The 24190-nt window shown below is 48.2% G+C and overlaps 3 protein-coding genes across 5 annotated transcripts; 2 read left to right on the top strand and 1 right to left on the bottom strand.

Annotated features, from left to right (window-relative positions):
* Window positions 1-1101: 1101 nt before the first annotated feature.
* Window positions 1102-3889, bottom strand: SMIM3 (small integral membrane protein 3). 2 transcript variants are annotated; one of them, XM_065734709.1, is made up of 2 exons: window positions 3806-3889; window positions 1102-1887 (listed from the first exon to the last, which is right to left on the bottom strand). In XM_065734709.1, exon 2 carries the CDS (start codon window positions 1884-1886, stop codon window positions 1707-1709), a length of 180 nt encoding a protein of 59 aa, XP_065590781.1. In that variant the 5' UTR covers window position 1887; window positions 3806-3889; the 3' UTR covers window positions 1102-1706. The 2 variants fall into 2 exon arrangements, with proteins under 2 accessions (XP_065590781.1, XP_065590780.1); XM_065734708.1 differs by lacking the exon at window positions 3806-3889 and adding an exon at window positions 2607-2850.
* Window positions 3761-13780, top strand: DCTN4 (dynactin subunit 4). The gene is made up of 13 exons (XM_065734707.1): window positions 3761-3904; window positions 4872-4942; window positions 5241-5419; window positions 6277-6320; window positions 7023-7130; window positions 8664-8737; window positions 8907-9019; window positions 10055-10164; window positions 10955-11028; window positions 11436-11490; window positions 11912-12019; window positions 12404-12501; window positions 13117-13780. Exons 1-13 carry the CDS (start codon window positions 3770-3772, stop codon window positions 13328-13330), a joined length of 1383 nt encoding a protein of 460 aa, XP_065590779.1. The 5' UTR covers window positions 3761-3769; the 3' UTR covers window positions 13331-13780.
* Window positions 13781-15424: 1644 nt separating this feature from the next.
* On the top strand, window positions 15425-23250 carry RBM22 (RNA binding motif protein 22). 2 transcript variants are annotated; one of them, XM_065734712.1, is made up of 12 exons: window positions 15425-15506; window positions 15868-15921; window positions 16881-16910; window positions 17904-18036; window positions 18300-18400; window positions 18601-18773; window positions 19360-19560; window positions 19986-20150; window positions 20639-20727; window positions 21262-21393; window positions 22035-22191; window positions 23058-23250. In XM_065734712.1, exons 1-11 carry the CDS (start codon window positions 15453-15455, stop codon window positions 22163-22165), a joined length of 1263 nt encoding a protein of 420 aa, XP_065590784.1. In that variant the 5' UTR covers window positions 15425-15452; the 3' UTR covers window positions 22166-22191; window positions 23058-23250. The 2 variants fall into 2 exon arrangements, with proteins under 2 accessions (XP_065590784.1, XP_065590782.1); XM_065734710.1 differs by lacking the exon at window positions 23058-23250 and having other exon boundaries at window positions 22035-22482.
* Window positions 23251-24190: the final 940 nt, after the last annotated feature.

Here is a 24190-nt window from a genome sequence, read left to right on the forward strand (position 1 = left end):
AGCAATGCATCCAGCCCTGATCCGCTACCACCTCCTTTGGGGCCGCAGTGGGACAGCAGCATCCTGCCCTGCATAGCTCTGGGTCAGCGCCAGGCACTCCAAACCCATTCTCACTCGTCCCTTCTGCACATCAGGAGCTGCAGAGACCACAGCAAGGGACGAGGACCATGTGCACTCCTGCTGCACCCTGGGAGCCAGCACACAGGCATAACAAAACATGTGAACTTTTGTTCCAGCTGTGCAATCTCCCCTTGTCATGCTTTGGAAGTGCCCCCGATCCCCCCTGCTCTCCCCTCTGCTGCCATTTTGCTTCACGTGGCTCCGGGCTGTTGCTGCTCACAAAGCCTTCTTTGCAACGCTCCACAATGCCTTTCCTGGAAATGTTTGCAATAGGATCGAATCTTCCCAGAAATCTCCTCTGCCGCAAAAGGAAATCCCTCTCGCACCCCTGGCCCAGGAGAAAAGCGCTCGGGGAGGTGGGAACGGCTGTGTTTTTTAATCCCTTACCTCAAGCCAGGCTTCCTTCTCAAACCACTGACACAGCTGTGGCTCTGTCCCTATCCACCTCCAGTAACGCTGCTCTGTTCCACACACCGCAGCCGGCCTGCAGATGTCACAGGCAGCTGGCTGCTGCACACCGTGACTGCCAGCAAGCGAGGGGGAGAGGAGGAACAAAGGAGAAGGAAATCTGCTTATTTGCTCCACTTCGGCAACTGGAGAGGGTAGAGTAATAGGACAGCTCGAAAGGAGAACAGCTTTTTGCACCCTGGGGTCTGCACTTTCCCCCAGCCCCAAAGCAAACTCTGCCCAAACCAAGAGGATGTTCCTCCGCAGCGGTGAACGTAGCGTTTAAGCAACCGTTCCCACATCGCAGCCTGATTCAGCTCGCTGCTTACGTACTTTCTCACACTGAGTCACGCCAGGATGCTGGTCTGGCTGCAGGGCTCCTGTCCCACACACGACAGCCCTACATTGCACCCAGCACAGGGGGTGCACTGCAGGACAGGGCTGTGCCTATGGGAGCGTGGGCAGGAAAGGATTTGGGAAGCTGTGGCAAAGCGGTGCGCCCCGACACTGATCACATAGACAGAGCTGCATGTATATAGAATAAAGTCAATTTATTTTCTATGAGCTTATTTGGTCTGGCAGCACCTGTGGAGGAACCTCTGCTGCCTGTTGGATAGGAAGGCACAGGGAAGGAATGCAGCCCTGTCACCATGCAGGCAGGGGTTGCCCACACTCCTCTGTCCCACTGGGGCCATAGGATCTGAACCCAGTGGGGTTTCCTGCAATTCCAGCCAATATCTGACACCTGAAACCACTGGTGCCAGCTGCATTCCTGCTGGGATGAGCTCCTGCAGCAATGCTTCAAGCAGTGTGGATGCACAACCAGAAGCCACATCCATCATCCAGCTTCAATTTTTCCAGCTACCCCAGCAGCTGGAGAAATAACTATGCCAGGCATTTACGGTCCTTGCTGCTGGGGCTGGGAAAGTCTCAAGGGGATAATGTGGCTGCAAGACAGCAGAGGCAAGCGATCTTACAGGAACAAGTCACTTCCAGCTGGGCATCACCTCCATGTCCTCTGTGCTACACAGCCACACCCCACTGTGTTCCCTGGCAGCACGGTGGCTTCACCCCAGCTCCAGTCCCATCCTCTCCCCACTCTCGGGGTGTCCTGTGGTGGGAGCCCTGCTGTCCCCCCTTCACACGATGCCGTTGCGTGTGGGGTGAGTCCGTACCCGGTAGATGATGACAGCGGTGGCTGGGCAGAGCACCAGGGCTGTCATGACAAGGATGGTGGCCAGGATGATAAGGACGATGACCCAGATGTCCAAGATGTGCTTGGGGAGGGCATCAGGACCAGCAGGGACAGGGAGGTCCATCCTAAAAGGGAGACACAGAGTGGTGATGGGGCTGTAGAGCCCAAAGCCTCTGTAGGGAGAACACATCCAGCCTTGGCCATGTGCTCCTCGCAGAGCAAATGGGCTTTGGCCAAAGCTCCTTAGAGATGCTGTGGGATTTACAGCGTGCTTTGATGCAGCTGGATGGAAGCCCGGGGAAAAAATATTCCCTGTTAATTGCTGCTGCAATTAAGGGAGCTGATGGAATGAAGCTGCAAGCAGGCATCCCACCGACTGCCTGCTCACTTTGGGGTCTGCTGGCAGTGCACAGCGATGCTGCAGTGAGGTGCTGGGGGTAGCCAGGGGGTGCCCAGCCCCAAAGCAGCTCTGTGGGGAAGCAGAGCCCTGGGACGCGTGGTGCCACGCAGCCCATGGTCACAGCTCCCCGCACCCCCCGGCTCCCGCTGAGTCACGCAATTAACAGCTCAATTAGCAGCACTGCCCTGGCACTGCACGGTGGGCACCACCACTGCAGTGCCTCCCCCCACCTCTCTCCAAGAAAACACGCGTGGGCTGCGCTCCCAGCGCCTCCTCGACGGGAAAGGGGTCCCACGGGTGGGTTCCGGTTGGTACGCTCCGAACTCCCCGGGACCCAGCGCGGTGCCCACGTCCACGCGTGGCTCGGAGTGAGAAACACCACCGCGGGGCACGAAGAGAGTCCCACGCCGGTTCCCACAGCCAATCCCGGGGCCGGTCCCCTACCTGCGGAGCGGAGCGGAGCGGAGGCAGCGTCCCACCGAGCACGGACCCGGCACGGAGCGCGGAGCCGGGGCGGACGTCGGGGGAGGGACGGGGCGGGGAGGGGAAGAGGAGCCGGGCGGGGGAGGGAGGGGAGAAAAGGGAGAAGGGGGGGAGGACCGGAGGGGAGAGAAATGAGAAGAGAGGGCAGGGAGCGCCTCAGGAAGAAGTCCGAGCCCCTGCAGCTCGCTGTGTGCGGGAGCACAGATGGGATGGGGTAACGCGGCCCCTGCTGCGGGATGCGGGGAGGGTGTGGGGTGGGTGTGGGATGGATGCGCCGTGGGGCCAGCGATAGGATTCAAGGGAACGGCACGGTGCTGCGTCAGCCGAGGGTCAGGAAAAGGTTCTGCACCAAAGGGCGGTGGGCACGGAACAGCTCGCCAGGGCAGGGGGAGCTCAGGAAACACTTGGGCACCGCTCTCAGGCATAGGATTTGTGTGCTCCTGTATGCAGTTGGGTTCGATGATCCCTGTGGATCCCTCCCGGGTCGGGACGCTCTCCCATTGTATTCTATTGACCATTGTATTCTATTGACATTTCATGGCTGAGCACCATCACAGATCGCTTCCTCCAGCCCAGCAGCCCCACACTCAGAGCCAGGCAGGAGCCCACAGCTCCTCGACCCTCATCAGCCTCCGGCTGCAGTTTGGGATAAAACTACACGGGATCTTATCGTCAAACAGAGGAAGCATCACAGCCGCGGTTTTCCTCCACATCCGCACAGGAAGGGCAGGAGCTGCATGACACCGCAGGGTTCACACAGAGGGACCTCAGTGCCATGCCCGGGAGCTGACACCACGCACACTGCAGCAAAGCGAAGCACCCGGAACTGACACGTGTCTGCAGATCGCTGCGTTGTTCTGCGCTGCTCCCTTCTCAGTAAAGAGTGGCCGTGACCGAGCCCTGCACGGGGACACACAGCTGAGCGCAGCGCTGCAACGCTGCACAAAACATCCGACTGCAGGGGGCACTGGGGCCACGGGTGACCGCTGGGACCACGTGGCACAGCACATAGCACACATCCCGCCCGGCGCCGCGAGGGTTAAAGTCTCGGGTCACGTGGTTTCCGCCTCCCACCGGGGCGGTGCAGCGCGGTGACGCGCGCGTGGCGGCCGTCCCCTCCCAAGATGGCGTCGCTGCTGCAGTCGGAGCGGGTGCTGTACCTGGTGCGCGGCGACAAGGAGATGCGGGCGCCGCTATCGCAGCTCTACTTCTGCCGCTACTGCAGCGAGCTCCGCTCCCTGGAGTGCGTCTCGCACGAGGTAACGGCCGCGCCGCGCCGCCGTACGGAACGGGGCGCTGCCCTCCGCTCGCACCTATTGGCCGCCTCGCCTGCCGCTTACTCGCAGCCTGCCTCGTCATTGGCTCGCGACGCCGGCCGGGGGTGGGCACAGCTGTGGCAGGCCGAGCGATGCGATTGGCTGCCCTTGACGGGGGAGGCGGTGCGTCGCGATGGATTGGCTCAATGATCCTGTCCATCTGCGGAGCTCGGGCTGTGATTGGCGGAAGCGCACGGGACTGTGTGTAGGGGGCCGAGCCTTTGCTTGAGCGGCGCGGCCTTGTCCTGGCTCTGGTGGTCCCGTAACTCAATTGCGCGGTTACATTGTGAATTAGGAAAGCGTTATATGCTAAGGAAGCCTTAGGAAAAGCGTTAGGCTCTTTGAAGAGGCGTCTGTGCAAACCGTAAAGCCGCCAGGAGCAGAAAACAGATGTGTCACCGCCTGCCTCCATCGCGGTGCTCTCGGGGAGGCCTCGGGCCTGGCCCCAACCGTGCCGATGTGCCCTTCTCGGGGAAGGGTCTCCTCCCTGTTACCATTGTGCTGAAGGGCAGTGTTAGTTTGTGGCAGCGAAACGTTTCCTGAAACACATGGCTCTGTGCCCGGCGTAGGTGCAAAGCAGAATAAATGTATGTTTAAGTGGCAAATAGTTCATTCCATAGCCTGCTTTCCGGGCTCAGAATTGACACTGTGGGATCTACAATCATCCAATCCCTGCTGTGCCTTTGCCATGTGCCAGGCAGAATGCTCTAAGTATCTTCAGAATCCTCCTGACATTAAACATCAACTTTTGGCTGAGACAGCCTGAGGTTTCGGATACCAGAAAACACCTCAAGTCTTCGCTGTCTTCACCTGTCTGCAGGCGAAGCCTCATGAGTAGCACAGCAGTTTCCAGGTGCTGCCTGTGTGCTGCAGTCTGGCAGAACCGTGACATGTCTGTGTTGTCCCTCAGGTGGACTCCCATTACTGCCCCAGCTGCCTGGAAAACATGCCATCAGCTGAGGCCAAGCTGAAGAAGAATCGGTAAGGTTCATCTGCCATCAAGGGTCACCATTTAGAGCAGCTTTGTCCTTACGTTATGAGTGCCCAAACCCATGGACCTGAAGCTCCCTTTAAAAGTTACATCACACGTTAGTTTGTCCTGGGGAATGAGTGTTCTCCCGTGATGTTGGTTTAATCTTACTTTGCTCATTGAGTGCATTTTCCTGTGCCTGTGGGCTGCGTTAGAGCACTGTGATGAGGGTAGCAGTTGAACCAGATGATCTTAGTGGTCTTTTTGAGCCTTTTTGATTCCATGATTCTAAGGCCTTTCTCTCTCCAGGTGTGCTAACTGCTTTGACTGCCCCTGCTGCATGCACACCCTTTCCACCCGGGCCACTAGCATTCCTGCTCCACTCCCTGATGACCCAGCCAAAACTACCATGAAGAAAGCATATTACTTGGCCTGTGGGTTTTGTCGCTGGACTTCCCGGGATGTGGGCATGGCAGACAAGTCTGTCGGTAAGTGAGGTGCAAAGATGCAAGGCAAATAGCAGTCCACTGTGTCTGGTGAAGGCAGAATACAAGCAGCCTAGTTTTGGGCTGTATGTTTGTCTAGATTCTGAGCTGATTTGGGAAATTGACAACAAAATGCTTTGCTGGTGAAATCTCATTTGAAGACCTGAGTTAGTGTAACATCTGACCCACTTCTGTTCTTGTTACCTGACTTGTCAGAAAGCTGTCAAATGTGGGTCTTTGCCAGTAGGTGTGCTTTCCTCCTGGCTGAGAGCTTGCTTCAGTCTTTGGAGTCATTCAGTCTAACAGCACAGAAATCTAACTCATTTCTTGTCACTTCTGTGTGTTTAGGCTTATTCCAGAAGTATTAGTCAGTGTGTGCACCTGTTGTTTTCTCTTCATGACAGAAGTGGAATGAAGATTTTATCTATTTCTCAGTGCATAATATCTGTCTCCAGGAATGAGGCTGAGTAGAACAAGCAGGTTCTCTTTGACTTCTAGTGTTCATATGGCTGAAGACTTAGAGGTGAAGGTACAGAGACATGGGCAGCTGTTAATAAGAAAAAGTTTTTATAAACTGATGCATAGTCACTTCTGGGTGCTGTTCTGAGTATTCCTCAAGCAGCAGTGGTTTAGAAACACAGTGTAAAAGCTGGGTGAGTGATTTCAACCCAAACCCACCTGTGAAAAGCTCACAGGGGTATCTATTTGTGCAGGTACAAACTTGAGGAACTGTGATGGTAAGTGTAGTGGACATAGGGAAAGCCATATTTCACAGCTAGGACTGAGGCAGGTGGGTTTACAGCGTGATTTCTGTGTGCAGTCTGGAAATCTCCTGAGGACTTCGTTCTATTCTCTTGCAGCTAGCGGTGGCTGGCAGGAACCAGAGAATCCTCACACGCAGAGGGTGAGTGAAGGGGAAGGCCACCCTTAGGCTGAGATGGCATCAGCTAAAGAGGGCTGTGCCAGACCCCTTGACCTTCTTTTCTGCACCTACACAATTCTTCAGGTGCCAGGTCCAGTTCATAATCTCTGCCTTGACTGAATTCAGTGGAAGGGAGGCCTCTTTGAGGCTCTCCCATGGATGTCATAGTATGAAATCGCTTGTTTACGAGGATCTCCACTGCAAACATAGTAACTAGGGGCACTGTTAAAATTACACTTCACGAGCATGGTGTCTGTGTGTGTCTGAGGAAGTCTGCTTTCTAATGGGAAGTGTTTTTAACTTTTGACAGAGCGCATCAAGTTTTGCCTCACTGGTCTCCCTTTAAAACTCTTAATAAAGTTTGAAAGCATGTGGAAGAAAGCATGTTCTGCTTGGGAAGAGCTCAAGTATGAATCTAAATGGTGACAGTTACTAACTGGAAAATAAGAACAGGATGCTGTTTTCTGGTAGGCCCCATTCCCAGAGGAATGTCTGTTTGTTAGTGCATTAAGAAATTGTAAGACACAGAAGCTTCTTTGATGTATATCCTGTGAACTACAGCTGGTACTAGGAGCGGAATGAAACAAGTAGCAGGAATCCCAGCTTGTTCACAAGGAAATATTTGCAATAGGTGTGATAGTTGTTCTTCCTTCACTGGTTATCTGTACCTCTTCTTCCCTCCAGATTAACAAGCTGGTTGAGTACTACCAGCAGTTGGCTCAGAAAGAGAAGATCGAGCGGGACCGGAAGAAGCTGGTGCGACGCCGAAACTACATGCCCCTGGCCTTTTCGGTGAGCTGGGAGGACTGTGCTCTCAGAGCAGGCTAAGTGATGCACAGCAGCCTCAGCTTGGAAAATGACAGGGTACAGGGGCAGCATGATAGGGCTACTCCGCTTTCTTTTCTTATTTTTAATTGAGAATAACATGAAGAAAACGTGCTAGGATTTCTTTAGGAACAAGTAGTTTTGCACCCTTTAATTTATATTCTGTTTATTATTAAAGAGTTTTTCTTTAATACTCCTCTCCAATAGAGCCAGAAGGGTTTGTACTTGCCAGACAAAGGAGTACCTATCCAGAAGTGAAATGTGTTACAGCTGTAGTTACAGTAATGGTGGTAGGCTGTCTCAGAACAGTTTTGTACTGCTGCTCAGTACCAAATCAGGATTGTCCTGCACTTTGCTGCATGAAAACTCAACTGAAATTGATATTAACACTTGACTGTGGCCTGAATTACTTGTTCATTGTAACTGTCAGGTAGATGCTTACCTTGTTCAGCTGGATGACTCCGCATATGCTTGCTACTTCTCAATTAACTGTGCCTGCTCTGTGCCCTTGCTTGTGTCTTATGGCTGCATTTTTTGTCTCCGTTGCTACCTGCTGCTATTTTGGGGGCTCTCCACAGCAACACACTATACATGTAGTGGTAAGTCTTTTCACCGTTTCTGCTGGTGTTAAAGCTCTCATGGTACCAACTGAAGGGCAGTCACATTCTGCTCTTCACCTTTCCTTAGGGCCTCTGACTTGAATGTGTATAGAGCAAAAGCACCTGAAGGCTTACTAGTTAGAGGGTAATGTCTTAAAAAAAAATGGCTTTTGCTAGTTTGGGAACAGGGAATTGCCTTTGGGTAAGTAACATACACTGGAAAGGCATTTCTTCACAAATCTCAGCCAAGAGGTGTCCATCTTAGCTTACCTGAGGGAAATGGTACTAACATCTTCCTTGAAGAACCACCAGGGTAGGCTGATGCTCACGTTTCTCATTTGGTAAGAATTCTGCCCAGAAAGATTTCTGCTTCCAAACATCCTGTGTGCAGTTCAGCTGCAGAAAGCAGAGGAGTAGCTCAGCAGTTCCTGCCAAGTGGTTGTGCCTGGTGAGAGAGACACACCTTTAGGTAACAAAGCTCATAGGAAACAGAACATCCCAGATGCTTTAGGAGTGCTGCAGGGAGAGCGTTTCACATGGACACGTAGCTGTGTCTGCCTAGTTCTCATGCAGTTGAACTGTCATTCTGCACTACTTGACAAGCAGTTGAAGGGAGGTCATGTTAGTAGTGCGTAGGCTGATGATTTAAATACAACAAAAAATTTATGAGCAGTATCCACAGACATTTGTCCCTTCCAGTCTGCAGTGCTGTGGTAATTATTTTCTCACTCACAGTTTGCTCAGGAAAAAACCTTGAGAAGCCATGAATACCTTTCCCTTTTTGCTTTAATTTGCTTGTTTCCCTATGCTTGTCATGCAGCTCAAAGAATGAGTTTGCAGTAGGTCTTTTTGCCCTGGAAGGAAGCAAACCTCGAGCTGACAGTGCCTTTTTTTCCTGTAGGACAAATACGGGCTGGGAACCAGGCTTCAGCGCCAGAGGCCCGGTGCTCCCATCAGTGCTCTTGCTGGACTCTCGTGAGTGTCACCTAATAGAAACAAGTAAATTTTCCTATTCTTGTGCAGTTACTCTTGTCTTGCCTTTCCTAACATCTCCTGCCTTCTGTGGTACAACACAGTGCTATTCTGCTGTCTGTCAGAGCACCTGTGCTGTTTTCTGACTAAATTTCCAATTATTTTGCCTCAGTCTGAAAGAAGGAGAGGACCAAAAGGAGGTCAAGATTGAGCCAGCTGATGCAGTGGAAGAAGTGGAACCTCTTCCTGAGGATTACTACACAAGACCAATCAATCTGACTGAAGGTAATGCCTGAATATTCTGTCACTTTTGCCATTCATTTTATAACATGGATAGTGTTTGGAAACTTGTCAATGGGTTCCTAATGGTTCCGGGTTGTAGTTTGTTGGGATTTAAATGGTGTGAGATTTGTGACTTTTTAATGAGAAGTTTTATTGAAGCTCAGCAAAAGGAAAAAAAAAAAAAAGAATGCTCAGAGCCAAAACCAACAGACCTCTTTAGTGTTGTTTCATTATTTTCACTGATTTTGATTTTTCTATATATGACATTTGGGTGAAGAAAAGGCTTGACTTCCCTTTTCAAATAATAGCAGATGAGAAGGAAGTAGCTGTGCTGCTGGGGAGCTGGCACCTTAACTGACCTGTTAAGTAACAGTTGTGCATTGTTTTGACATCAGTTTGGAGCAGCTTACGTATGCTTGTGAGGTACTTAGTTGACTCATGATTTAGTCAGCACATATTGTAGATTGGTCCAAGAATTGTAGGAGTAAATGGGATAAAACAGCAGGTACAGGAAACAATGTGAATTTCCTGCTGAGGTGATTCTAAGCAGGACAGATGTCCTCAGTTCTTCAGGCCCACAAATTCCACGCTTTAATTAATTCATAAGAGCTTTTTTGGGAAGGCATGGGTGGTCTTTGTCTCCTTTCCTCTTGAGACTGTGTCAGGGTTGAGAAATTAGGATGCTGGTGAGGAAGACAACTTCTGCATTGAGGAAAGGGCTGCTACGTGGCTCGCTGCCTGTTAGACAGTGCTGAGGAGCCTTTTTTATGTCAGAATACCATGGGGAGTTTGGCTGCTGGAGTTCCTTGCCTGTGTAACTCTGCAGTCACTAATTCTTTGTGTGAGTCTGAATTAAACAAACTCCTTGCTGCAAAACATTGTATTCTACTCCAGCAGCACCCAGCTGTGACAGTAACAAAGCTATGAGAACTGATTTGGCCTTTTCACACTCGCTGTTAGGCCAGTGTGTATGTACAGCCTGGCTTGAGTTTCAGTGCCTGGGTAAGTTGTAGATTTGGTCTTCTTTCTGTCACCCAGTGACGACACTGCATCAGCGCTTGCTGCAGCCTGACTTCCAGCCCATCTGTGCTTCCCAGCTCTACCCACGTCATAAGCACCTCCTGATCAAACGTTCACTGCGCTGTCGGGTGGGTAATAACTACATCACTTCTAGGCTCACAGGGCTTGGATTGTGGGAAAGGGACTGTGCATTTCTTTTTAAAAGAAATTGCTCCAACACTTCTAGTTGTTGAAACTCTTCAGCCAAGTTACTGGAAGCAGCATGAGGAGGTGAGGGAGGCTGTCACATCTCTGATGTGATGACAATGCAGCTAGCCCTTCATATTGTTAAAAGCCACGTCGAGACACAAATGTGGATTTGCAGAAGAGCCTGTGTGTCCTGCCTACGAGGAGGCTGCCAGTGCAGCTGGCATTATGAAATTCTTCTATTACTTAATTCAAAAGTCAAGTCAATACACAAAGTATTAGTGAAAGGCAGAGTAGAATAATAAAGCTGTTTCTAGAATGAGGTCAGAAAGAGAAGAAAAGCAGGGAGCTGGAAAGCAAAGACAGGCAAGAATTAAATCCAGTTTCAGAATGTTGTCTTAGGAATATTCATGTCTGTATTTAAAGAGTAGCCTACAAGGTCAGCAGTCTTGGATTATTTGTGCCTTCATCCTGCTGCAGTCAGTGTCTGAGTATTTTCAAGCTCAGTTCCAAGTTGTATTTCTGAGATTGCACTTACAACACTGATAAGATATTTTCAAAGTATCAATAACTTGCCACCATTGTGGCTGTGTGCACTCCAAGATAGCTTTGTGTGAGCTGTGTTAGAGGTTGATAATGCTGTGGCTAGTGGCTCTGTGTCTGCAGCTCTGATTCTTCTATTTGTGAGTGTACTCTATCTTTTGGTGCTAACGAAGATATCTTTGTGTCTAGAAATGTGAACATAACCTGAGTAAACCAGAATTCAATCCAACATCTATCAAATTCAAGATCCAGATGGTTGCTGTGTAAGTAAGATGTGGGGGGTGGGGCTAGCAACTGCCTACCAATACTTAGAGCCTTATATTTTCCTTCTTTTGTGCTCTTGATTTGACCTCTTTTATAATTGTGTAATCTGTTAAAACGACGTGATCAGTTTATTTATTTGAGTAATGTGTAGTAAGTTTGCTCCCTGGTGTGTTGAAAGTTTGCTGAGGACCTCAGCTGTCTGAAAAAGGCAATGCATGCTATGTAGTAGCAGGAATTGTAGGATTAGCCTTGTATAGCAAAAAGGCTCTTCATTCATTTGCTTGATGTAAGCAAAGCTCTACTCACATTGAACGTGCCAGCCAGATGCCTGTGAATGCTTACTTGAGCAGGTAGGTCACAGACAGCAGTGTGGTTTATCATGGTCATTTGCTTGTTGTTGTTTCAGTAACTACATCCCCGAAGTGAGAATTATGTCTATTCCCAACCTGCGCTACATGAAGGTCAGTGGTTTTTCCAGAAACGTTTTAGGGTAAGACATAACTGAAGAGGTGTGGATGTTGGACTGTTTCCTGAGGGCTCTGCTTGCTTCGTTCCGAGAGAGTGCTGGGCTTAAGGGAGTGGTCAAAATAGCACTGTCTGCACTTGTCACACGGTGTGAGTAGATTACAGTGCAGTCTGATGTCTGGCATAGCAAGTACATGCTGATATCTGAAGAATAAAAGGTGTGGAGTGCTTGATGTTGCTTGATGTTGCCAGCATTCTGAAGGAACAGGGATGTTTGCTTTCATTCCTTTGAGTAAGCAGTGTGAGTTTTGAAGGTGTTGATCAGTCACAGAGTAAGGAGGTGCTAACAGTGAAGATGACTTTTAGCATAATTGCTTCTTGACTTGCAGGGTTTTTTTTTTGTTTTTTTTTTTCCAGGAAAGCCAAGTTCTTCTGACTCTGACCAATCCAGTGGAGAATATCACACATGTCACACTGCTGGAGTGTGAGGAAGGAGACCCTGACAACATTAACAGCACTGCCAAGGTATTGTTTCTTCTGTGTGAGCCAGGCTTCTTCCAAGGCTTTCTGCTCCCATTTATCTTTCCTCAGGTCACACCTTTAGTCCATACTGACTGTGTTTCCTTTTTTTCCCGGGAGGCTTAAATTACCACCATCAATTTAAACATCAGCTCCAAAAGTATTTTAAAATTCTGCCTGATCATTGAGATCCAGAGCCCACGGGAGAAATGCACGACTTCACAGACAGGGTTGTAACTAGACAGTGCCAGAGGAGGGAGAAGCCAAGGATGAATCATTGTTCCCTTAAGCTGTAGTAGAGCAGCCCTCAGAAGGGAATTACTTTGTACTGTTTGTATTGTAGATGGTGGTCAGTACTGAAAGGTTTCTTCTCTTGGTATTTTGTTTCAGGTGATAGTTCCTCCCAAGGAGCTTATTCTGGCTGGCAAAGATGCTGCAGCAGAATATGATGAGCTGGCAGAGCCTCAAGACTTCCAGGATGATCCTGAGTGAGTGCTGGCTGTCCTGTAGGGATCCTGTCCCTTAAATGCTTGGCACTTTAACCAATTAACTTGCTATATGCTCTCTTTATTCAGCATGTTGTGTTTTTTTGTTTGCTGTTCGGGAGACATTTTATCCCTTTAAAGCAAGTGTGCTGTTAGAGCAGTTGAGTTATAGGTGGTGGTACTGATTCTCTCCATGAATGCTCTATGTAATCCTTTCCTTTGCAAGCTGAGGGTTCAAAAAGTGGGAACCACATGGTAGGGTGTACGACACAGCTTTCAAATTGAAATACATTCTACAGCCTCTTACAAAGCAGCTTGAACTCTGTTGCACAACTGTATACATATTCTTCATGGCCAAAGCACGCATATTCTGTTGATGGATTTGCCAGCAGCTGCCAGCTTAGAGGAGGATACCACATTCTGATCTTCAGGCAGGAGAGGCTGTGAGTCCCCTGGAAAAAGAGCAACAGCCACAAACCAGAGCAATTGTTCTAGTGAGGCATGTTCAGCCCGTGGGCTGTAAACTGAGCGGTGCTCTTACTTAGTGTCAGAATAAATCTCTCAGAACAATAGATTGAGAACTCGGCTGACCCAGTTCTTTTGTTTTCTGTTTTGCAGCGTTATTGCCTTCAGAAAAGCCAATAAGGTAGGAGTTTTCATCAAGGTTACCCCACAGAAAGAGGAGGGCGAAGTGACCGTGAGTTTTAAGATGAAGCACGAGTTTAAAAACCTTGCTGCTCCAATCCGGCCCAGTGAGGAATGCGATCAGGTCTCAGAGGTCATCTGGCTTACCCACCACGTAGAGCTCAACCTTGGTCCAGTGCTCCCCTAAAAGCTCCCAACGCTTGTGTCCCCATGGCTGGCCACAGGATGGACTGGCAGTGAAAGAATGCACCCTGGTGAAACCTCCTGTGAAAGTTCCTGTGTGATGTGCAGCCAGGCCATCAGGAGGAGGCTGCGTGGGTGAGGGTGCTGTGGTTTGGGATGGTTTGTTCTCTCTTCATATCGTAGTGCCCACTAACTGAAGCTCTGCTTCCCCACACTGCCACATGCTAGTTTAACTCGCAGCACGTGTTTCAGCACACAGATAGAGCTAGCTTTCTCCAGATTTGCACTACTCCTGGCTGAATTTGGCTTTATCAACAAAAAAGAAACCCGATTGTTTTTCTTCTTGTTTCATGACAGCCCACGAACCTAATACTACATACACAAAAGTGAACTTTTTTTTTTTTTTTTTGCCACACAGAACTATGCCCTTCTCAAACAAACATTTTAGGAGGTGGCACTGTCTGCTGTGTTACTGGCAAGTCTGTTGCTGCAACGTGATGCTTTCTTTTCTTTGTTTTCTGCTTCCTGTTAGGATACTTCAAATAACTGTGGGGCACGCAGATGTACAACCCTTTATGTTATTGTGAAAAAACACTCTGGCATATGTAGTTTCCTTAGCCAAAGTGGTAAATATTTTCGCAAAGGAAACTATCAGCTTGTCTTCAGTCCCAAAACATGAATTACTGCAGTGTTCTGAATGGCCACCAACTGCACTGTAAGCTCGTTGTGTTGCAAGGTGGATGTGGTAGTGTGAATTGTTAGAAGCTGGGAAATCACATTGTGCTACATTTCTTTACTAAGGTGAGAGTGGTCCTGAGAGGCTGCCTGTCAGTCTTTGTATTAATAAATGTGTGTTAATAGGGGTAGCAATCAGTACTAAACTTGGGGAATTAAGATAAGCTTTAGCATACAAAAAGCTGCAGAGGCTGTCCAAGTTCGTACTGTCTTTTCCAGCTGTGGGAGGGGGGGTGTAAAGGAGGAAGGGCAGTTATACTGTAACTAGCATACACTGTAGTACTGTTTATCATAAAAATATATGTATCTGGGGGTGTAATTTGGCTGTAGACCAAACTGAAACTTTAATTAAGAAGAGTGTGTGCAGGATACCGAATGCCAGTTCACTGCAGGAGTATACTGCAAGTAGGTGAGATTGCTCGTCCTTGGGAGACTTCAGTTTCATTCCCAGTTCAATGTTTGTTTACCTTCATTATGTTTCAGAGGGGCTTTGATGTGCTGGCTTTGGGAGAAGGTTGTGTATCAGCCAAGGACAGCTTTGTTGCTCACCATGCCTGTGCTGTGGTTCTGCCAACCCAGAGCTGCAAATCTCTGTGTGGGAGGGAGGGATAAGGCCACACGTCCCACAAACCAAGCAGCCTGCCTTAGCGTGCCCAGAGGGGTGGTTTCCCTGTGCCTGGAAGGGAAGCATCCTTCCAGCCCTCCCAGAGCAGCAAGTCAGCACGTTTACAACGCCTAGGTTACACACAGGTGTACAGCATGAGTTTAAGAAGTGTAGTTTGTATTTATTCATGTATAGCGCTAGTGTTTGCTGCTGTTTTACCTGCCAGATAACAGAACACTTAAGCCTTGGCCGTGAGTTCTCTCCTTAGCCAAACTAGCCACAACACTACTACCTATGGAAGCAGCTTTTGGGATGCTGCAGGCTGGCGGAGCCCTGTGCCTCACTGAAAGCTGCTGGATCAGCAGCTATCCGAGCAGTCTGATGCACTCGGTGAGATGCTCCTCCCCGTTAGGTGCTTTGTAGCTGATAGGAATGCCGCGAGCTGTGTCCGTCCGTCCGTCCTCGCTCCCGGGGAGCAGGAGCTGCTGCCCGTCGGTGTTACCCGTTCATGACAGGCGACTGTTGCCTTACTGCTTAACTTCATGTAGTGATCTTCAATAAAGCGACCTTGGCTCTCAGGCTCGGCGGTGTTATTTACGCCGCCGTTAATGGGGAAATAGCAACGACTGATAAATGAAAAGCTGAACGTCCGCCGCGCCCGCTCAGCTCTATGGTCAGCCGTGACCAGAGCGCCCCCGCCTCTCTTCCGGCGCGCCCGATACCGGAAGTGACGTTACTTCCGGCCCCGGCGCTTGCCGGGAGCGAGGCGGAGCGGCGCGGGGCAGCCATGTCGACGTCGTTGGGCTCCAACACTTACAACCGGCAGAATTGGGAGGATGCGGTGAGCCCGGGGGGATCCGGCCGGGAGTGGGGGGCTGCGAGCCGCGTGGGGGCTGGGCCTGGGCGGAGCTGGGCCGGCGCTGTTGGGCCCACAGGTCCGGAGGTGGCCTTTGCTGCAGAGCTGGGGAGCCCAGGCCTCGGGAACGTCCCGTGGGGTGGGTGTATGTGGGGTGGGTTGTGAGGATAGGAGTGGCTGAGCCTTTTATAACCAGGGCGTGGGTTGCAGCTTCTCAGACGGCCTCCTGTGAGCGGGCCTTGGTAGCACCTTGCTAAGTCAGCTCTGCAGGGTGAGCACAGAGGGCGATGCTGTTGTGATGGTTTGATTGCTCGGTGCACATTTTCTTTCTTCTTGCTCCACTCAGGACTTCCCCATTCTGTGCCAGACATGTCTTGGAGAAAACCCATACATCCGCATGGTACGTGCCAGTTGGACAGCACAGCCCTGTGCTCTTTGTTGGGTGCTGATGGCCATACAACTGTTCGGTTTGGAGGGCTCATGTGAGCCTGGGGCAGGAGGGGATGCTGAGGAGATGCACTCCTGGCTGCTTGGTTGGCAGTGCACTGCAGGGTTTAGTTCGTGCCTTTGTTAGTGTATCACATCATGGTGACCTATACAGGATTTAACAATAACTCGGTCAAAAAGCAGAGCAGGATGTCATAGTTGAGTGTCTGGAGTGCAGGAAATACCAACAAAGCTTTTGTACCAGTAAATCACGTGACGTGGGAAGCAATGGGCTGGTGAAATATTAAGTAGGTTAACACCATTTCTGTAACATGCATAACACACGTACATGAAAATGAGCTAAAACTGTCTTACAAAGGCTGCTGACAGGAATTCAAATCTTGTTTTTGTTGACCTTGGTTTCATCTGTTCAGGATGAGTCAGGCTGTTCCATGCTGCTTTTCTCAGTGCTCCATCCAATTACAGAGGACATACCTTTAGATTTTCTTTCCCTCGTGTTTCCTTTTCACCAAGTTACATTTTTATGAAATGTGACTTTATTGCCAGTATGAATATGTGAGAAACAGTTTGGTTTTGTGCATTTGTTCTATGCAGTTACATTATATTTCCTTAAAAATTAGCTATTAATTATCTGTTTCAGGATCATCTCTCCTTGGTACATAAAGTGGAGCTCATAACACTTTGTTTTACTGAGTGCTTCTAAAACAAAAATAGGGTGAGGATTTCTTAGAATATTTTTGGTCCTGCTTGCCAGGCAAAGATGATTCTACTTAAGCACAAAAAGTAGAGGTGAGCGAGTCTAAATGCAGTATAACAAGAGCAAGAACACTGTGCTGTGAGTTCAGTGGTATGTTTCATCATTCATGAATGATATTGTGGTATTTCATATCTTTTTTTTTTGTTATATTTCAGACCAAAGAGAAATATGGCAAAGAATGCAAGGTATGTTTGTTGTCTTTTGAAGAATGAACTTCTGAATTGGTGTGCATCTGGGAGGAATGTGTTTTAATGTTTTTGAAAATATCTGCTGTTTTCTGGAGAGTGCTATTTTGGTTAAGAACTTAACGTGTACATAACTGCATAACGTTTTAGATCAGTCATCTCTGTGTTAGTTATTCTTGCAGTGGTAAAATTACTGAACATTGTTCAGACAGTTTTGCTCACATTTATCAAAATTATTAGATTTTGCTGTAGTAGTTCAGCATTTGAAATAATCTCATGTTCTCTGTTGCAAGTTTGCTTTTACTGCTAAGCAGTGCATAAGTGACTGGAATTTAGGTTTTGCTATGAATCTGTTATTTTTTGCCAACTGGTAATTTGTGTCAGCTATTGTAAGGAACAAGGCAGGTTTGTATCCGAGACAGCAAGAAATATGTAGTATTGTCTTGACTCGAGTTGTCCCTCTGCCCCCTTTATCAGTTGTCATTCAAGGTAGGGACAGGAAATGTGTTGAGGTCTTGCATCTGTTTCTGCTGCACATATATTTAAGGAACAGAAGCATCTTTCCAACACATAACACAATGGGCAGTATTTTTTTTGTCAGTAACCTCGCTGGGTTTGCTGCTATTTCAGTGACTGCTCAATTTACATATAATTAGTAATTTATCTCTAATAGGTCCACGCTGACATCTCCTAGAATAAAAAAATGAATTCTTTCCTTTGAGTAGATCTGCTTTCAGCCTTCAGGTTACTTTAATAACTCAAAACCTTTCCCAGACCTTCCCAAAGCTTCCTCCTGTCACAGTAAGTCAAGGAAGCAGTGTTATCTTCAGCTCTTGAATGTTTTCTGTCCAGAGCTTTACTCTGAGATGATGAAGTTCAGCTTAGGTTTCATGAGGCAAGACATGTTCAGGTTTAACATTTCCATGCAGTAGCTCAAACAGTATCTTCACTGCTGTGTGGTAGTGATCCAGTTGTCTGCTTCCTGTCTGCCAGATTTGTGCCAGGCCTTTCACAGTGTTTCGCTGGTGTCCTGGTGTTCGTATGCGTTTCAAGAAAACAGAAGTATGCCAGACCTGCAGCAAGTTGAAGAATGTCTGTCAGACCTGTCTCCTTGACCTGGAATATGGTGTGTACCAAAAAGGGTAAACTAAGAGCAGCAGCAGTTGTGCTTGCTTCTGAAGTGAAAGCTTCTTTAAGTGTGTGCTTGGAGTTGGTGTAGGTGTTTCCAGACAGACTTTGAGAAGAGCAAGTCTTTGTGATCAAATCTCTTCTGAGCTTGGAGTGTTTGAGCAGGGGACAAGTTATCTCTGGTTAATGTGGGTTGTAGTAACTACTGTTTTGCTCATTCAGCTCGTGCTTCACAGGGGTTTTTTGTTTGTTTAATTCTAGGTTTGCCTATTCAAGTCCGGGATGCAGGACTGTCCCTTAAGGATGAAATGCCTAAATCTGATGTCAATAAAGAGTACTACACCCAGAACATGGAACGAGAGGTAAGAAAGTGTTGTTCTAATTACAGTGTCTGTGTATGGATGTGTACAGGGGAGAGAAGGGGTCAAACACACTTTCTCTGAACAAAGATGACGTGAGTCATTCTAGAATCACGTTTGCTTTCAGTCTGCATTACTTGGCAGTACTGATATATATGTGTGTGTGTGTGTAGTAATTTGCCTGCCTTTCAACTGCTATGTAGATAGCCAACTCTGATGGCACTAGACCAGTTGGTGCACTAGGAAAAGCTACTTCTACCAGTGACATGCTGCTGAAGCTGGCTCGGACCACTCCTTACTATAAACGCAATCGTCCTCACATCTGTTCCTTCTGGGTAAAAGGGGAATGCAAGAGAGGAGAAGAATGTCCTTACAGGTACACACGCATCTTAAATAGTTTCTGTTTACTGTGGTCAGATACACCTCCCCTTAGGGACTGAAGAAGAGAAAATGCTGCAGTGGGCAGGAGGTGCAATGCTGTGATTGGAGCTAGTGTGAAATTTGCAGTAAGGTGGTGTGCAGCAACCATGAATAAACCTTTGTTGTGACAGGCTCATTGGTGAGGAATTTGTTGTGTAGGTTTGTAGTGTTTTGCCAAAGCAGTGACTGCAGCTCTTCTCTTGCATAGTTCATTTCTTCCCTTCGTGGCGTCAGTCCCCACAATCAGAGGTCTTTGTATTTGAACAAGAGCCCATTTGAAATCCAGCTCTTGGGGTTTGTAGTACTGAATGCTTGGCTGTCAGAAGTGCTGTTCATTCAGATGTCAAGGCAGCTCTGCCAATAGCATGTTGATGGCCACAGTCTGATGACTTCAGGCTTTTTGTTCCATGTTGACATCTTTCTGTGAGCAGGGTAAAGCATATAAGCAACCAGATGGTGTTTAGAGGGGAAAGTAGTGGATGAAGTCATGTAAGCTGCAGCTGTGGCTGGTATTAAGAAACACTTTGTTTGCTGAACCTTAGGCATGAGAAACCTACGGATCCAGACGATCCTCTGGCTGATCAGAATATCAAAGATCGTTACTATGGAATTAATGATCCTGTAGCTGATAAACTTCTGAAACGAGCATCAACCATGCCTCGACTGGACCCTCCTGATGACAAAACTATCACTACGCTGTATGTTGGAGGGCTTGGAGATACTATCAGTGAATCAGATCTCAGGTGTGTCGGTGCATTTGCTTGTATATTTTATGCTTTGAGTGCTGCTCATCTTCAAGAGGGAAAAAATCTGGCTTTCACTTTTCTTTAATGGGGAACTTGTTCGTGGGCAAGTGCAGAGGAGTACCAGCTTGTTGGAGAACAAATAAACAAGCATATTTCAAGAGCTTTGATTAAGAGAGAAATCTTCCAAGATGAGTCATCTTTCTGAGCTCTTGGGGGTACTGTGTTACACTTCACATCAAATTCTGAATCTTCTCTCTGGCTAGCTGCTGAGAAAAGCTACTGTGTTTATTTTATTGCTCCATAATTACACGGAGGAGCAAGTGGCTTGATTTATAGTCATTGCTCTGAACTGGTGATGGAGAAAAGAAAGGATCCAGACGTTCTTATTTTGTCACATGTAACGGCTGTTATCTTCCACACAGAAATCACTTCTACCAGTTCGGGGAGATTCGGACAATAACAGTGGTGCAGAGGCAGCAGTGTGCTTTCATCCAGTTTGCCACCCGGCAAGCTGCAGAAGTGGCAGCTGAGAAATCCTTCAACAAACTCATTGTCAACGGTCGCAGGCTCAATGTCAAATGGGGAAGGTGAGTGGTGGGGGTGACATGGGGACACATTATCACTTTCTCACTTGCCATGTGTGTGCTGTCCTCAGGGGCTTGGTTGTCAAATGGATAGAAGCGTGTGGATCTTTATTTAGTTTATGTAGTCTTGAGAGCTGGATTGGCTATTAAGCTGAAGTAAGTAATGAGCCGTTATGTAGCTGGGATTCTCTTACAGTCTGGTTTGGTTTTGGTGGTTTTATTTCAGCAATAGGATCTGGGTTGGAGGTAACACAAATTATGGAAAGAGTTTGCTGGTTGAAGGTCACAGATGAGTTTCTGTGACTGTGCTTCCTCTCTACATCCTTTAAACACTACGTGCACACTTGGTACCAGCCATTTCTGAGACTTCATTGTTTTTCATTTTTGGCCTGCTGCAGCGGATCTGGATGATGAAACGTGGAACTATTGCAATGTAGCTCCTTACCCTGCTTTTTCTCATCCTTGTCCTCGAACTTTTATCTGTTTTTCAGGTCCCAGGCAGCAAGAGGTAAAGAAAAGGACAAGGAAGGTACCACAGAATCCGGGATAAAGCTGGAGCCAGTTCCAGGACTTCCTGGAGGTAAGGGAGTAGTTCTCATGGAAGCAGATCAGCACCAAATGCTTCAGAGATGAGAAGGACTAGGGTTAAATCTCTGCCAGCAATATCAGCTCAGGACAGTAGAGGCACTGGTGAGCCCAGAACAGTTACTGACAGTGGGTTTGAAGCAGATCAATCTGGAATGGGAAGGGAGCTTTGTCTGGAAGCAAATTCTTGCTGAAAAGAAAGGTTGTCATGTGATGGGTGAATTAACAGCTCCAAGGTTCTGGCAACCCAGACTGTTCAAGGCTTGGTTCATTTTTTTTTTGTGATCTGTTGAGTGTTGTGTGAAGGCAAAAACAGAGCTGGTTTCTGGTGGATAAAAATGGGGTTGTTCAGGAGGTTAGTGGAGCCCCACTTCTCACTGCAGGTCAGGTGTGCAATAGGAGCAGCAGTCTGCCCTTGTGGGAGAGCTGGTTGTTCCTTCCTGAAGGAAGGTGCATCTGCACTTCTTGACTGAGTGTTTGGGATTTCCACAACCACACTGTGTTTGGTTTTGTTGTTGTTTCCCTGCAGCCCTCCCACCTCCTCCAGCTGCAGAAGAGGAGGCTTCTGCAAATTACTTCAATCTACCTCCAAGTGGTCCCCCAGCTGTGGTTAACATCGCCTTGCCACCGCCTCCTGGCATTGCTCCACCACCACCTCCAGGTACTTAATTTTCTTCATCAAATGGAGAAGTTCTCATTGGTGTTCCAGCACGGAGGGCTGGAGGTGTAATCCTCCTTGCTGAGCTGGGCTGTAACACTGGTGCATGCCCTATATTGATTTTCCTCATCCCTGATCATGCAGTCTAAAACCGTTGTGTAAAATAAGCTGTCAGCACAGTTTGATTAAACTGAGCTGCCTGTTGTGGTATGTATTCACTTTCAAATCTTCAGGCGTGTCAGAGATCCCTGTTACTGGTGTACTCAGGGCATTTGCTGACTGTGTACATGGTGCATTAACCTGAACTTCAAAGGGTAATTCTGCAGTTGAATGCCAGCCTGTGTTTGGCTGTATGTCTGTATCTGTCTGAAGATGGATCTTCTTGTGGGGCATCAGATCTTGTGTAAGCAATTGAGATTGGGCTTAGACATGCATGCCAGGCCCCCGCCAGCTTTTATCTCTAAGGATGTATTTAAGGATTGCTCCTAGTTTTACTGAAAGGAAAGGAGGGGATTTGAGGAATCGTGGGACCTCTCTGACACGCAGCTGTCAGCCAGGTGTTATCCATCGGTACTTTCAAACAGTGCTCCATCCACATTGGGTGCTCTGTTGCTTCTCTGAACGTGACAACTTTGTTTCTGCAGGTTTTGGACCACACATGTTCCACGCCATGGGGCCACCTCCTCCCTTCATGAGAGCCCCAGGCCCCATTCACTACCCATCTCAAGATCCCCAGAGGATGGGAGCCCACGCAGGAAAGCACAGCAGCCCCTAGCACGTCGTGCCACCCTTGTCATTTAAGTAAATGTTATTTTCTAGTTACCATGGTAGTGCCGTATGTTGAGCTGTGGGTGAACTAGAGAAGCCTTATTTCCCTGCTTGCAGACACTGGGCAAGCTGAGCTCTGTGTCACCATTAGCTAATCCAGTTGTTAAGACATCCCAGATCTTCCATTTATTGTGTAGGGTTGGGGGGGGGGGGGGGGACAGAAAGGACTGTCAGGTGGATCTGGGGGTCAGGTGTACCAGAATTACAGTGCTGTTAGTGTATCTCATTTGCACACTTTTGAAATAAACTTCTGGAAAAAACAAACCAAACCCTTTTCAAGCCCATTTGGTATCCTCAGTCTGAACACTATGGACTATTTAAATGGGATGAGAGACTTCTCTATGTCAGTTAACTAATGTCTTGTTATTCTAATTAGGTATTAATCTTGTAGTATTAAGCCAGGACTGAATATGAGCTGAAAAAACAAGCTTATCACACGTGCCAAACTCATGGCTTTGCCTTACAAGTGCCACAGAATTGCTCCCTTTCTTTTTATGACTTTTAACAGAAAGAAGCTTTCAGTGCTTTCTTTCTTTTCTAATCCTACATGTCCTGAGCAGGATAAGTGTTACTTGATGCACGCGTCCTGCTGGGAGTGCAGTGTGACCTGGAGTGCCAGGTTAGCACTTCTAACCTGGTGAAGGTCCCTGGAGGTTGGCCTTGTGCTCCCCCTGCAGCTGTCAGCCGTGCAGCACAGCTGCAAGCTTGCCCTGTGTGTTCTCAGAGCATGCTTCAGGCTTCCAAGGCCTCTGGGTGCAGTCTTGAACTGTGAGATGGATCCGTTAAGTTTCTCGTTTGATAAGACATGAAACCTTGCTTTTTTTTCCCTCCAACTGTAGCATTTGTCTAGGAGCAACTGTGTCTTCCATGGAGCCTGCAGCTGAGTAAGATGTGTGAGCACACGGCTAGAGAGTTTTAACATTATGTGTATGTCTGCTGCTTTTGTGTAATTGATCTGTGGACATCTTCTGTAAAGCAAAACATGATGGGACCTGTTCTGAAGCCTCATTTGCTTGTTTAAAAAGAAAACAACACATTAAAAGATGTGAATTTTTCAGTACCTTGCTTTGACCCTGCTTCCTGCAGCAGGGTGCCTGGGGACTTTCATTTTATTCAGCTGCCACCAGAGCAGCTACGGCGTGGGCTGTGACTGAGTGCACCTCTGATCTCCATACGGAGCCGTGGATGTGTGGTGCTGTCAGTGGCACGGCCCCAGGGGCACAGCTGGGGGCACGGACCACCCTTCCCTGGAGTGAGGGCTGAGCTTTGGGCTCTCGGGTGAGGAGTTTGGCTCTCATCAGGTGAGGGGCAGCACAAGGCAGTGCTGGGGAGGCTGGACACGCTGGTGGATCAGCGGAGCTGCACTGCTCACTGCTGCCCCCGCCCCAGGATTCCAGTCGGGGCACTGCAGACACAACTCAGGCAAGCTTCACGTGATGGCAATTTATTTATTTCCTAACCAAATCCTCAGAGGTGCACGTTTTCTTCAGCTGATGGAGAAAGGGGAGCGAGGTGGGCTTAGAACAGGTCAGAAGTTGTGCGTCGTACATGGTTAGCATTAAAGGAATAGACTTTTCTTTCTTCCCCTTTGCTTATCCCCCCCCCGTGCTTCTGTGGGAAGAACAGAGGAGTGCAAGTTTCCTGCCTGGATGGTGCTGCGGCAGAATCCCTGTTTGGGATTTCCTCTGTGCCCCACGTGTATCAGACACACTTGGTAAGCGAGGCAGCTGTGCTGCATTTTACAACAAAGTTTACTTGTCTGGTTTAACCACAGCGGTGTAAAAAGCAAACTTTTATCCCAGTGCTCCTTTCTTTCACGGGGTTAAATAAAGGTGGCATTGAGAACTTGACAAAAGCAGTTGTGAGGAAGCATTAGAGCTTTTTGTTAGCGCTCAGCAGGGCTTTTCAGATGCTCTGTGCTGGGTACTGCTCTAGCTGCATGTCCCACTGTCTGTCGGTGCTGGAAAGGTTC

The sequence above is a fragment of the Cyrtonyx montezumae genome, unplaced genomic scaffold, assembly GCF_038088225.1.
Source record: "Cyrtonyx montezumae isolate F1298 unplaced genomic scaffold, pur_monq_1.0 scaffold_18, whole genome shotgun sequence".
In the NCBI taxonomy this organism is placed as follows: domain Eukaryota; kingdom Metazoa; phylum Chordata; class Aves; order Galliformes; family Odontophoridae; genus Cyrtonyx; species Cyrtonyx montezumae.